This window comes from Fukomys damarensis, unplaced genomic scaffold, assembly GCF_012274545.1.
Source record: "Fukomys damarensis isolate Sample0158 unplaced genomic scaffold, DMR_v1.0_HiC HiC_scaffold_7, whole genome shotgun sequence".
Classification (NCBI taxonomy): domain Eukaryota; kingdom Metazoa; phylum Chordata; class Mammalia; order Rodentia; family Bathyergidae; genus Fukomys; species Fukomys damarensis.
This window is the reverse complement of record NW_022900919.1, coordinates 1,860,622-1,874,439: the sequence shown is the minus strand read 5'-3', so window position 1 is coordinate 1,874,439 and position 13,818 is coordinate 1,860,622. Positions and strand designations below refer to the sequence as shown.

The 13,818-nt window shown below is 40.9% G+C and overlaps 1 protein-coding gene across 6 annotated transcripts in view; it reads right to left on the bottom strand.

Moving 5' to 3' along the window:
- Herc2 (HECT and RLD domain containing E3 ubiquitin protein ligase 2) overlaps positions 1 to 13,818 on the bottom strand; it is a 189,282-nt gene that overhangs the window by 101,995 nt on the left and 73,469 nt on the right. For all 6 annotated transcript variants that reach the window (XM_010612947.1, XM_010612945.3, XM_033761041.1 and 3 more), the window contains 10 exons: positions 13,158 to 13,308; positions 9,835 to 10,049; positions 9,446 to 9,578; positions 9,208 to 9,335; positions 8,928 to 9,123; positions 6,105 to 6,238; positions 5,304 to 5,477; positions 5,091 to 5,227; positions 4,687 to 4,838; positions 3,593 to 3,784 (listed from right to left, as the gene is read on the bottom strand). In XM_010612947.1, coding sequence (XP_010611249.1) covers positions 3,593 to 3,784; positions 4,687 to 4,838; positions 5,091 to 5,227; positions 5,304 to 5,477; positions 6,105 to 6,238; positions 8,928 to 9,123; positions 9,208 to 9,335; positions 9,446 to 9,578; positions 9,835 to 10,049; positions 13,158 to 13,308 — 1,612 coding nt within the window. The remainder of the gene's footprint in view (positions 1 to 3,592; positions 3,785 to 4,686; positions 4,839 to 5,090; positions 5,228 to 5,303; positions 5,478 to 6,104; positions 6,239 to 8,927; positions 9,124 to 9,207; positions 9,336 to 9,445; positions 9,579 to 9,834; positions 10,050 to 13,157; positions 13,309 to 13,818) is intronic.

Genomic DNA, 13,818 nt, shown 5'->3' with positions numbered 1-13,818 from the left:
AAAAAAAAAAAAAAAAAAAAAATTCAAAGAGCTAGAGCACAACTTTAGGAAGGAAACATCCTTTTGTTCACCTTAGCGGCTGCTTGACACAGGGCCCCCAAGAAGGAACAGGGGCTGCAGTCCAGCCAGACCCTCACACCTGGACCACAAAGCCTGGACACACTAACTACACTACAGATGCTTGGACACATCTATAACAAGAAAAAAGAAGAATTTTTTCAAGACATTTTATCGCATATACACACAAAGTTAGCACAAAATGTTTGTTCACCTTAGCGGCTGCTTGACACAGGGCCCCCAAGAAGGAACAGGGGCTGCAGTCCAGCCAGACCCTCACACCTGGACCACAAAGCCTGGACACACTAACTACACTACAGATGCTTGGACACATCTATAACAAGAAAAAAGAAGAATTTTTTCAAGACATTTTATCGCATATACACACAAAGTTAGCACAAAATGTCATATGCTTGTAATCTCTGACAGATCATTCAGATAAGGGTAAATTGCAAATATACATTTATCTTCACGAAAGCCAATCCCTTGCTTTTCGCAGCCTGTGAGGTAGATGACATTCAAACTTATTAGTACTGCTAACAGACTACAAATCACAAACTTGTTAACAAATTACAACAAATTAATGATTTGATTAATGACTTTCACTTATAGGAGCCTCTGCAAAAAAGAGACAACATAGAGAGGCCATTTCTAGAAAACACACTTTTGTCATTTTCTTAAAAGTAATTCTTTGTTGCTAATGAGGCCTTAAGAAATCAGATGTATGACTTTTTTCCAGAATGGGGATCGAACTCAGGACCTTGCACTTGCACACAGGCATGGCACCACTGAGCTAAATCCCCGGCCCCAACACACAACTCTTAGGGCTGACTGTGCTCCAGTCTAAAGCAATTTTGAGTGGGCCAATGTGGACTCTTATGATTTTTAAAAAGCTTGAGAAAACCTTGCTTTTTGAGTAGGACATGGACCACTGGACTTGCAGTATCTCTGGATTTCAGCCAAAAAATACTGTAAGCCAATGAGATTTAACAAACACATAAGACACTCCACCTGAAAGGCCAGAATAAACATTCTTCTCCAATATACACAGAACATTCTCCAAAACAGACCACGCTAGATCACAAACAAGACTTAAATGAATTAGAATAAAATCATACAAGTTACTTTCTCCAACCAAAATTAAGTAATTAGAAATTCATAACAAAAGGAAAACTGGAACATTCACAAGTACATGGAAATTAAATCAAACATACAAACTACCAGTGGGTCAAGAAAAAAATAAGGGATATTAGAAAATACTTTGAGATGCATAAAAATACATCTCAAAACTTAGGTAATACAGAAAAAGAAATGCCGTACATTTACTCTAAATCAACAGCTCTACACCTACAGAGAGAGAAAAATAGTAAAGCCAAAATTAGCAGAAAGAAGGAAAACTGAAGATTAGATCAGAGATTAATGAAATACAGAATAGAAAAACAAGAAAATCAAGTTGTTCTTTTCCCCCAGTACAGGAATCAAACTCAGACCCTTGCACTTACCAAGCAGGTATAGCTCCCCTGAGCTAAATCCATGGCCCTAACAGTTGGTTTTTAAAAACAAAATTGACAAATTTTAATGTAGATAAAGGAAAAAAAGATGTAAATAACTAACATGAGAAATGTAAACAGGGAAATTACTATCAATATAAAAATAAAAAGGATTATAAAATATTATGTAAGACAACAAATGAGATCACCTAGATGAAATACATAAAACCTTAGATATACACAAATTACCTGAATAGAAATAGAAAACCTAAATATACCCATAACAGATTGAATCACTAATCAAAAAGCTCTCAGAAGAAAAAGCTCAGGACTACATGACTTAACAGGTGACTTTAAAGAAGAACTAACAGCAATCATCAAACCTTTATAAAAACAGATCATTAGGAACACCTAATGAATTGTGAAGGCCACTGTTGCTCTGATAACCATAAAAATGTAAGTTAATACATACTATCAAAGAGGCAATATTCCTCAAAGCCTCAGCAAAATCCCAAAGGCCTTTTCTGCAGATATGGAAAAACCAGTCCTGACCTTCATATGCAATGGAAGGGATCCAAAATAGCCAAAATAATACTGACTTACATTTCTCAATTTCAAAACATACTACAGAAGCTACAATGTTCACAACAGTGTGGCACTGGCACAATGACACATAAGACAGAACAAAACTGAGAGTCCAAAAATAAACCTCCATTTCAATGGACAACTGAGTATTCTCGGGGAATACAACTCTGGGGGAAAGAACAGTCTTTTTAGCAAATGGTGTTAACACAACTGAATAACAAAAATAAAGACAATGGACTCTTTACCTCACAATATAAAGTGTATTTATCTAAAAGTACACCAAAGAACTCAGTATGAGAAAATCATAAAACTTAACAGAAGGAAACAGAGGGAATAATCTTCATCCAATTTAGCCTTGGGAATTGTTTCTTGACTATGATATCAAAAGCACAACTAACAAAAGAAAAAAATTAATTGAATTTTATCAAAACTAAAAACTTCTGCATCAAAGGAAACTACAAAAAACAGAACGGGGGAAATATCTTCAATTAGTACAACTGCTAAAGGTCTACAGATACCAAAGCTCTAGCACACAGGACACTTGTGGAAGAGTTTGAATACTTTTCTTTCAGTGTTTGGTATATTTACATGGTACATTTACTGGTACTTCTAAAACTGAACAACCAAAGGACAACAAACAACTTAGTTCAAAAATGAGCAAATGAATATTTCAAAACAGAAGATAGGCAAGTAGACAAGTACATATAAAAAGTTTCAATGTCATTCATCATCAGTGAGATGAAAATTAAAAAGTACAACATACTGCTTTACATCCACTAGATGATCTTAATCTAAAAACAGTGAATAAGAAGCCAGAACCCATGTCCACAGATGGTGAGACTGAAAATGACACAGCAATGACTTGAAGTCTGGTAATTTCTCAGCAAGTTAACACCACACAATGACCCTGAAATTCTCCTCCAAGGTATACAATCAAAAGCACTAGAAACAAAAACAATTTTTGGTATACAAATGTTCCTAGCAGCTGAAAGATAACAAGCAATCAAGCTATCCATCAGCAGAAAAGCAAAAGGCTACGGCCATCAAGCAATGCAACATTTTTCACCCGTAAAAAGAAACAAGGTACCAAGATATGGTAAAAGGCAGACATGAAAGGCCACAACCTGTGACTCAATAATTATTATGGTTCTATATGAAATTCCCAGAAAATTCAAATCCATAAACAGAAAAGGCACATTTGCAGTTGACAAGGACTGTTAAATGGGTACAGAGTTTTTGTATTTGCGATGATGGAAAGGTTTTAGAACTGGAGTGGTGATGGTTGCACGAAACTGTGAATATACCTACTAATACCACTGAATCCTAAGTTAAAAACAGTTTTAAAAGGTAGCATTTATGTTATTTGTATTTTATCGTCATAAAAACTTCTTTTTCGGAAAGAGAGAAATCAAGGCAAAATCCTGACACTGTCACAGAAGCCCCAAAGCCAGCCGACCTACCGATGAGCCGCAGTGCAGTCTGCGTGAGGGCCAGCGTACCAGAGTTGAGCAGCAAGTCCAGGTTGTTGGCGCCATGCCGCACAGTGAGCATGCTGAGCATCACCAGGAGAAAGCGCGCTTGCGGGATCGTCCCCAGGCTCGGTCCTGACGAGTTCTCGTTGGTAATGGTTTGCAGGGGAACAGGCTGAATACCTAACAAGCATTGGCATCCATTTAATTTTTACATTTCTTAATCACATTTACATCAAGTTACAATTCTTATTCTTATACACAAATACACTTGTATAGAAAGCACTGGAGCTTTAGGTTTTATTCTTGTTTGGTTTTTAACTTCTATTTCTCAGGGTTTCCACATATGGGTAGCTCTGTCTTCTCTCCATGGTCTTACCACCTGCCCTTCACATAGAGCCATCTTGCCTGTCTTTGGGGCCTCCTTTCACTTCCAGTACATTTCATTTTTCTACCACAAAACCAACACTAGAATTTCTCTGTAGATACTCAAATTATCCAGAAAATAAGTTGGTTGGGGTGGGGGGTTGTCTCTCTGCAGCACTAGGAATTAAGGCCAAGGCTGAGCTACATCCCCACTCCTTTTTTTTTTTTTTTTTTTTAATTTTGAGACAGGGGTACCTAAATTGCCCAGGATGGGCTGGAATTTGCAATTCTCCTGCCTCAGCCTCCCAGGGTGCAGGGATTATGAGCATGCACCTCAATAACCAACCCTTGTGATCCTCCTGCCTCAGATTCCCAGAGTGCTGGGATTACAGGCGTGCACCACCACATTAGGCTGGAAATAAGTACTAATAACGGGCATCTGCGCCTCAGTGTATATGGTATAAGTGATATGCATGAAAAGATAAAAATTTAAAGTTTTACATTAGAGTAGTTTAAGACTACCATCTTCTGCCAATTTTTTAAAGTTCTGCTTAGAATAAGAATGCTAAAAGCAGTTTAGATTGTCAACATAACGTATAAATTTTTCAAAAGCAACAACTGGGACTTTTAAGTTTCTACAACATATAATTAAGGTCAAACTGAAACAATGCTGATGCACTGGCACATCTTTTTAAACACCAGGATTTTTTTTAACTCACCGAGCTCTTTAAATTTGGCATTTGCATCCATCAAGACATTTCGAATGTTCTGAACAGCCCAAGCATACAGCTTTCCAAAAGTTACTTCTAGCAGCATCCGATTAAAAGGTGGAATCAAATCAACATCCTTCAAACAATCAGTAAGGGGAGCCCTTTCAAACAAAGGTAAAGAACTTTGCTTAAAACACTGCCAGGTTCTTCTTTTTTGAAATGGGCTCACTCTCCTAGGCTGCCTAGGCAGGTCTCTGTCTCCTGGGCACAAGCAGTTTCCCGCCTCAGCTTCCCCAGTAGCCACGTCTACAGGGCACACCAACACACCCAGCTGTCACAGTCTTAACTCTGACAGAATAACATCGTGCTCCACAGATTCCCATGATTATGAAAAACACATTTTAAAATTTTACCCTATATCGATTCCCTCAGGAATAAGTCTCTGCCATCCACAAAACATAGCATACTGCACAGATGGAAGTAAGAAACTTTTGGCTGCCAGTTTTAAAATTGTATCTATCCCTTCCAGGCGAACCTCTGCTCTCTCCAGCTGAAAAATATCAATGCATACAACTCAGTCTTGTGCATGTTTTTCAACGCAAAAATATGCTGTCATAAAACTTTACCTGTTTCAGCAGGCATTTTCTCATCTTTTCCACATCCACTGGCTCTTCTTTAAGGGCAAATTCAGCAATTGTACTGTGGAGAGCTGACTGTGGATAAAGACCTTGCACATTCTGCTTCAACCACTTGTATCTGTGAACACCTGTGACTGTACTCAACAGGGGCTGCCATTTATCCTAACAAAGGGAAACAATTTGCACCATTAGTTTACCTGAAGAACATGTATTCTAAAATGGTTACCTGAATATTAAATAATGCCAAAAGATTTAAAACGATATACTTTTTGGGCCAGGGATTTAGCTCAGTGGTGCCATCACCTGCCTCACAAGTGCAAGGTCCCAAGTTTGATCCCTATACCAATAAATAAATAAATAAATTGATTTATTTTAAATTTAGTAACTAATATATGGTTTAACTGCTATAAATATGCTTATATGTGTATTTATAATCGCTACCTTAATATACTTTGGAACAGGCTAACTTGGCATACCAAGCTAAGGTATCCTTCATAGGAACAGTCTCAAAGACCAATACAGTTCTGGAACAAAAGACACCTTCAATGCGTGAACACGACAAATGATGCAATGAAGTGTCAAAAATAAAAGCAAACATTCTCCAGCTCTCTCTCTGACCTGAAACCATCGTCAAATTCAGTAAGCATCACTGGGGATACACTTTTATTAAAAACCTACCACACTCACTACCCTACAGAAGCTCGGCACAAAGGTACAATTTCTGCAGATTGCATTGCTATGTGCTATGTTTCTATTCCACCAATCACAGACTCACAGAAGATACTTCACCTTGGGAGATTTAATTGTTATGGGCTTTTTGTCCACATTTATCGGACTATGAGGCAAAATACAAGCTTCTTCTAAATCACTGTCTTCATTTCCAATTTTTTCTTCATCATCAGTGGACTCCATCTTCTTAGGAACTGTGTTTGAAAACATTATTCATTATAAAAGTAATTTAAATATAATTTTAATGAATTTAAAATTAAGAGATACTTGAAATTTTCACGAAGAATAAAAATTTTCTTCAAACAAACATATAACCAACATTGTAAACTCCAATGCTCAAATAACAAAACTAAAAACTACCATAATTATTCTCCCCTGACATAGAGTAATCCTATGTCAGGGACAGACAGGGTAAGAACACATATTAAGGAGAAGGCCTGAAGAACAGGGACCCAGGGTCAGGAAGCTTCATCAGAGATAAAATACTTCAGTCCTTCAGGCCATTCATTCCGTTGTAAATACTCAACTCTACAACTTTCTAGCAGAAAATCCACAGATGTGGCTTATTCCCAAAAACTTAATTAATGGATGCTGCAACTTAAGTTTCATCAATTTCTCATGTATCAAAAACATTATTATCTTTAGACATTTTTTTGAACAATTTAAAACTACATGGTCTGGGGATTTAGCTCAGTGGCACCATGCCTGCCTCACAAGCACAAGGTCCTGAATTCTATCCCCAGTTCCACAAAACTACAAAACAAGCCTTCACCCAAGGGCAACACTAAGCAAGAGACAGGCCACAGTGGCCCACCCCACCATCCCTGGCTTGTTCTTGCTGGTCTGCTACAGTGGTTCTCACCACCAGTGAGTAACTGAACCAAATGAAGGCCTTTTCCATGTTAGCATCTTTAAAGGATTTTCTATTGAATTTTTCATGTGGTAAGTATTTCTTCCCTATTTCGTAATATCTTTAAGGTTTTTGGTCTAATTCCCCTCTGCACAAAAAATGGCAATATACTGGGGTAAGGGGCTGACACAGCAGGTGTGAGGTGCTCAAAGCCTGTATGTTCCCTAGGCTGGCTCTAAGAACTAAGTACTAATCTTCTGCACTAACCTGCCTGATGAGTGTTGAATACCTGAAGCCCAAGACCAAGTGACACCAGTTTGTAGAGACAGGAGATACTATCATCGTCACTTGCAGAGAGATGGTAAGAACATCTGTTTTTGCTACAGCACACACAAGTTTGCATAGTCACTGCCTGCCTCCGTAACCAACCCCCAGATTAAAAAACCTAGACACCAAGGCTGAGATAAACTACCTTCAAGGACAGCTCCTCAAACATGTTGCCACACATCGCTGCTGGGAAAATTAAGCACGTCCTTGAGTGATGACTGGGAGAAAACACTGGAAGTCTACACTGGTATTCTTGGGACTTCCTTCCTGGGCCCTTTTATGTGCTCATTTTATGTCATCTCCTTAGGTAATGCTCTCCCATGTCCTACAGACTTTTTAAGCTAAAATGTGCAAGGGGACCCTGACACAGCACCAGTAACATTAATTGCTTATACTCCACAAGGCAGGGAAAAAGAAAAGAAGGAAAGAAAGATGAAAAAGATAGCCAGTTTCAAGCATCACACAATAAATCTATAAACCCACAAAAAGCAATTGTAAAAGGTGACAAGTCAGTCAGAATCCATGTACATGATGTGGCTACGGGCTGGAGGGAGGTCATTCTATCTCACAGGCCTGTGACTCAGCCGTGAGTCTTCTGGCTCCCTAAGGCAAAAGGATCCCAGAAGCAATAGCTGCTATGACTTCCTGATTTGGACCACTTCCACAATTCAGACAAGCTATTGTGGTCTAAGGATTTATTCAGAAACAGTCAATTTTGGGTACCTGATATGAGTAAAATACCTTAGCATTCCTTTCTCAATCAGAATATCCATCTAAAAAATCAGTAAGTAATACTGTTAAATAGCCTGGCCTGTGAACTGCCCATATAATTCCTAAGAATACAGCCAGAACTTTCTATAGCTTATTTATAATCACAAATAGTAAACTCTAAAATAATTTATGTATTTTCACTCAAATTTGGGTTAATATCAAATCTTTTCCATACTCTTATGTAGTTGATTCCTTGAAAAATCATTTAATTCTTTTAGCTTCCTAATTCTCCATACAGCAAAACAAAGCAGCGCCCTTCTTATCTATAGTTTCAGTTTCCAGTGAGTTACCTGTGGTCAACCACAGTCCAAAAACGCTTACAGTCATCGCAACTTTAAAGCGGGAAGAGACCACATTCACTTAATTTTTATTACAGTAAACTGTTGTAATCGTTCCATTTTATTATTATTGTTAATTGCTTGTGGAGCCTATTTTATAAATTAAACTTTGTCACAAAAGCATACATAAAGAAAAAGAAAGTTTATTTAGGGTTTGGTACTCTCTGAAGTTGTGAATATCTACTGGTGGTCTCGAAATGGATCTCCTGCAGACAAAGGGGTACTCATTGCATACAATTTCAAAACCAAAAATTTCTTTACAAAAGTGGTAGTATGGTAGTACTAAATTGTAAGATTAAATGTTCAAAAAAAAAAAAGGAAAACTTCCCTTTCCCTATTAATTTAGTGAAGTTTACAGTACTTATCTTTTGTAGGATTAACATACTAGTTACTAAATCATAACACAACTTCAACTTGCATCATTATCTGATCTCTTAGGAAAATAAGCAGGCCTCCTAACAACAAATATTATATATTTAGAACATATAAATATTTATAATATAAATATTACAGCAGTACATGGAACTCTGGAATCACAAGCTGAACCACGTGGAGGACGTAAACACTTTAACTGTTTTCCAAGTGATTACATTTTACCTCTGTTTCTCCTTCGTTCTCGAATTATCTTCTGAGCTATCCTCCTCCAACGAGGCAAAGAACTTAGCAGCTTAAATTTAGACATTATAGAGAGGTCACTGCAAACAGCAGGTCTCAATTCATTAAAGAGGAACCTCAAACGTTCGATGACAGGAGCACAGACTTCCTTGTAAGAACGGCCCTGTTCCTGATGAGTCTACAAAGTTACAGGAAAACACAAGTGAACAACAAATACTCCAGCAACTATCTGCACACCACAAAAAAATTAAAACCTACTGACCTTAATGAGTGAGCATTTTGCTTGGTAGACAACTCTACAAACATCCACCACTGCTTTAGGCAATGTTCGGTGCTTTACTTGCTCAATACCAAGTGTACCTGCGTGAACTAAAGACAATGCCACATGACCTGTAAAACATCGAAGAGAAGGGCGGGGTAGGAATAAATATGCTGCATGCCAGCTGAAAGATCTATAGTATCACTAAAACCATAGAATACACGGGTTTCGAGCTCCATACCTAAATCTTCATGTTTTAAGAGGCAGCATAAGAGCAAACGGCCAACCTCTTCCACAGGATGTTCCGGAGGAAAGACGATGGGTGTGGTCAGGTGGCACTGCCTACAATACCTTTCAATCTGACACAGGAAGTCCTGCAACAGAAATGGGGGGCAGTAACTTCAGAGCCACCCAGGGAATCCTCACAAATCTTTAAGTGTCACAGCTTCTGACTCACCTGCAAACAGCAAACTTCTAAAACCTCCCTGGTGTATGGAACAGAATCATCTGCTCACCTCCAAATATGCGTAACCAAAGTCTGTGCTGTATTCATCAAAGTATGACAATACTCCCCTGTCAAGTCCTCAGATAACAGAACACTAGGTTAGAATGGGAGAGAGTCGGGCTCACCTTCACATTGTGGTCCTGGATGTTATTGTCGGCGATGGCCTGAAGGAATGCCTGGGAATGGTCACCCAGGGCCCGTCTGTGAGCACACAGTCGGGATTTGCTGGCAGGCGTGCCCCCAGGAGAACTGCAGTGGTCCTCATCTTTCTCCTCATTGTAGCTGTAGTGGATCTGGCTGGTCTGCAGGCCTCCAGAGAAAATGGACAACTGAAGCCACTCTAGAAAATGCACAAGTGAACATTAAAGAGAAAACTTGAGGACTCACTACAAATAAATACCAAAGAAAAGACACTGAACTAAATACCCTATTCAGAATGTGAAATTCAGCATCGCTGATATGAGAGTCGTAGCTAATATTTACACAGACTGTTTATCATTCCTCCATCTACATGAGCATATTCAGCACTTCCCAACTAGCCGATATATTTTAAGCACAAAACCAGGACTCATTACAGTGGTTCCAGCCCAGCACTCCATGCACAGCTGCGATCTGCATGAAGCTTCCTGGTTCCAGACACCATGTGCAATGGAATAGACGTGGTGCACGTACTGGGAGTTTGGTCCACAGTGCAGTGATGTGCACAGGGGCGGCAGTTCTAAGAGGCAGAGCCCAAGAAGAAGGGACTGACAGATCTCTCACAGGACCCTGGTTGGTTCCTGCGAGAGCAAGCTGTTATAAAAGCCAGAGCCAGACCTTAAATCTCTCTATGGTCTCTTGACTCACACATGTGCTCTGCCAGGATGGCATTTACCATGAAGTGACAAGGCCAGCAGCAGGTTATTTAGATTTTTCCATCTCCAACACTGTGAAAGAAATAAGCCTCTTTTTTAAGTAAGCTCTTTAGCCTTGGATATTTTGTTATGGTAACAAAAATCAAAAGACTAAGCCACAGGAAGACTGCACCTTCTCGCAGAGAAAGCAGCATTCGATTTCAACCACGAGAACGTCATCCAAGGAGCACCAGAGGTCACAGAGCCACAGCAGGAAGAGTCCACTGGGGCAAGGACCCATGAGAGAACGACACTAAGGCCCTGCACATGCGCAAGGGAACAGCGTGCCTGAAGGGTTTCTGCAGAGAATCTCAAGGTTGGCCACATATTCCTAGATGTTTATGAAGTAATAAGAAGGAGATGATATTTAACAAGAAACACAATCTTTAAAGAGGAAAGATCTTAGAGATGGAGACCCAATGAATTGGAAAGGAGACCTATGTAGCAGACATCCCTGCCCAGTACTGGTGGCTAGGAGTGGCACCTGCTTTCTGCCTTCCATAATTCAGCTGTATTGTTTTACATCTGGAGTCAGACCAAAGCCCACATGACTCAAATGGGCATGTCAGATGGTGGACTGGGCAAGCACAGCCCCTCCCTCAGTGGCTGCCAGGGAAACCTAGGCCCTGCTCTGTGAAGTGGCCAGGCTCTGCTGAGTTACATGCAGCTGAGGTCAGCGTGACCCCAGTTAAAATCCTTTCCCCTGAATTATGGCTTCTCACTGACCCGATGGGTTGCTTACTAATTGTACCTCACCCCAGTACTGGTCTGTTCTACCTAAGCAAGATGAGCAGTGCCCACTCCCTAACAGTCCTGCCTGGCACCATAATGCCAGGTGTCAAGCAGAATTTCACTAGATACCTTCTAAGCATACCCTGCTCCCTATTCCTTCCCACGATTGTACTCAATAAATACTGGATGCTCTTGCGGACCTGTCTTTCCTGCCATCAGCAACACTGACCAGGACCCAAGACTCAGCTTCTTCATTTTAAGTCTAGTTTCTGTCTTTATGCCTTCACCTTGTGCTGTGGCAGCTGACAGGAGGCCAGGATCCACTGCAGAGGTTCTGGCAACATCCCCTTCCCGTTCCCTACAGACCTACATGTAGTACAAGACACAGGATCAGCCAGGTCTAATAACAGGATGCCCCCTAAAACTGGGTGTGCTGGTGCATGCCTGTTGGCTACCCAGGAGGCTGAGGCAGAGGGAGCACCCCAGGGTCACTCTTCAGTATGGGATGGGGCAGGGGTGGCCTAGTGACAGAGCACTGGCCTGATAAACATGAGGTCTTAGATTCAATGCCCAGCACCTCCAAAAAAAGAACATGCCAGCATTAGAGAAAACAGGAATATTATAACTACTTAAAATAACTGAAGGGAAATGCACCCAAAAATAATTGTGATGTATATAAACCAAGATTTTATTAATGACTTCTGTTATCAAAGTATTGCTCCAATCTCAAATAATCAAACGTGAGAAGCACTCAGCATTCTTCCATTAAACATTTTAACGTAGAGCACTCAGGAGCTTTGCAAAATGGCCCATTTAATTCTTCTAAAACACAAATTTGACCCCAGCTTCCCTGGCTCTCTTCAGAGCACAGGAGTACCTCTCTCTCTCAAAGACGAGCTTTTGACGACCCAGTGCACAGCTCCCATGTACCAGGCTCCAGCACCTTCTGTCCACCCTGCAGCTTCCCAGTCCCACCCATTCCAGAGAGGGTCACCCTCCCCAGGATACAGCAGAAGAAAGCATGGGCAGGTGCAGCGCATGCTTTCCAGTCCTCCACCACAGGTGCAGGTAAACATGAGTTCATCGCACACGCAGCCTGGCCCCGCATCCGCCCTGAAAGGAGCTGCAAGCCCGTCCTTTTCAGCAGTGGCCTTCACACTGTTCCCACACGGGACACCCCACACCAGTTCCAGCACGGCCTTCTCTGCCAAGCCATGCTCCCCACACCCTCTTCTAGATACCCTCGCCTCATCACCCACTACCCACAGCCCGACCTGCTTTGTGTACCGGCTCACTGACACCTAAGTGGCCATGATGGCAGCTGCCTTATCCCTCTTGCACCCTCAGAGCCCAGCATGGTCAATCAGTGCCTGCTGGGCGAACAGATACACAGACGTAAACTCCTCCTGTGGCTAGAGAGAAACTGCAGTACTACACAGTCACAAAGGCTGCCGTCCAAAGCGCGCCTAACCCGAGTCTGGTAAAACAGTCCTCAGGAGCCATGCCTGAAACGCCTGCCAGCCCACATTTTACGGGACCTCTGGGCACATGGGGAGATGACACACAGCCTGGCCCATGTCCTACAGACAGACAATCCTGCACACTCACAGCAAGCTCTGCAGCCAAGTGCCCTGGGACCAAGGAGATGTGAGAGAGACATTCACAGCTATTTCAAATCGACTGAGTCTCACTATCCTTATTTATTATTTTTTTTTATCATCAACAACTTCTGATTCTTGATCGTCTCCTACTCTTAGTAAAACTTGCGGCTCAACCAAAATAAAATAGCAGCCCATCAGTCAGCAGAAACAGGTTTTTCTTACTGGCACATTCAGTCTCCACAGGAGACAGCGGGGTGCTCACTGCTAAATAGGAAGCATGGAGTCCAAGAAGCAAGCCCAGGTTCCTCTCCGTGTCTATCAGAGGTGAAGACAGACTTCCCAGATCCGGGATGGTTACCACTTCTTGGTCAGGCTGGAAAATCATCAGTCCAAGAAAACAAGATGAATCAGAAACATAACAGCAAAATAGCACACGCTTGAGATGTGGTACTGCCCTGGTCAGGACAGCGGGTGCTCAGGGCACCTGTTCCTGCATCCTGTAATGAGTAGACAGCAGACTGCAGCACAAACACCAAAGCACAGGTAAATGACTTGGCTACAATATTCCTTAGCAAACAGAGTTTCCAAAATGACTGTACATAATGTTTCATAAAATACAATTACATTTATATAGAGAAAAAAGCTAATAACATATAAAGTATGGCAAGTACTACTACAGATTAGTGAACTATGACCACACATACCAAGAAATAAATTAATTCTAATATAAAAACAAACTCACTAAAAAAAAAAAACCAAACACTAAGAGTTTTAAATAATCTTAAACTTGGGCCTTAGCTCAGCAGCACCGTACCTGCTTGCAAACACAAGGTCCTGAGTTTGATCCCCATCACCCAAAAAAAAAAAAAAAAAAAAAAAAAAA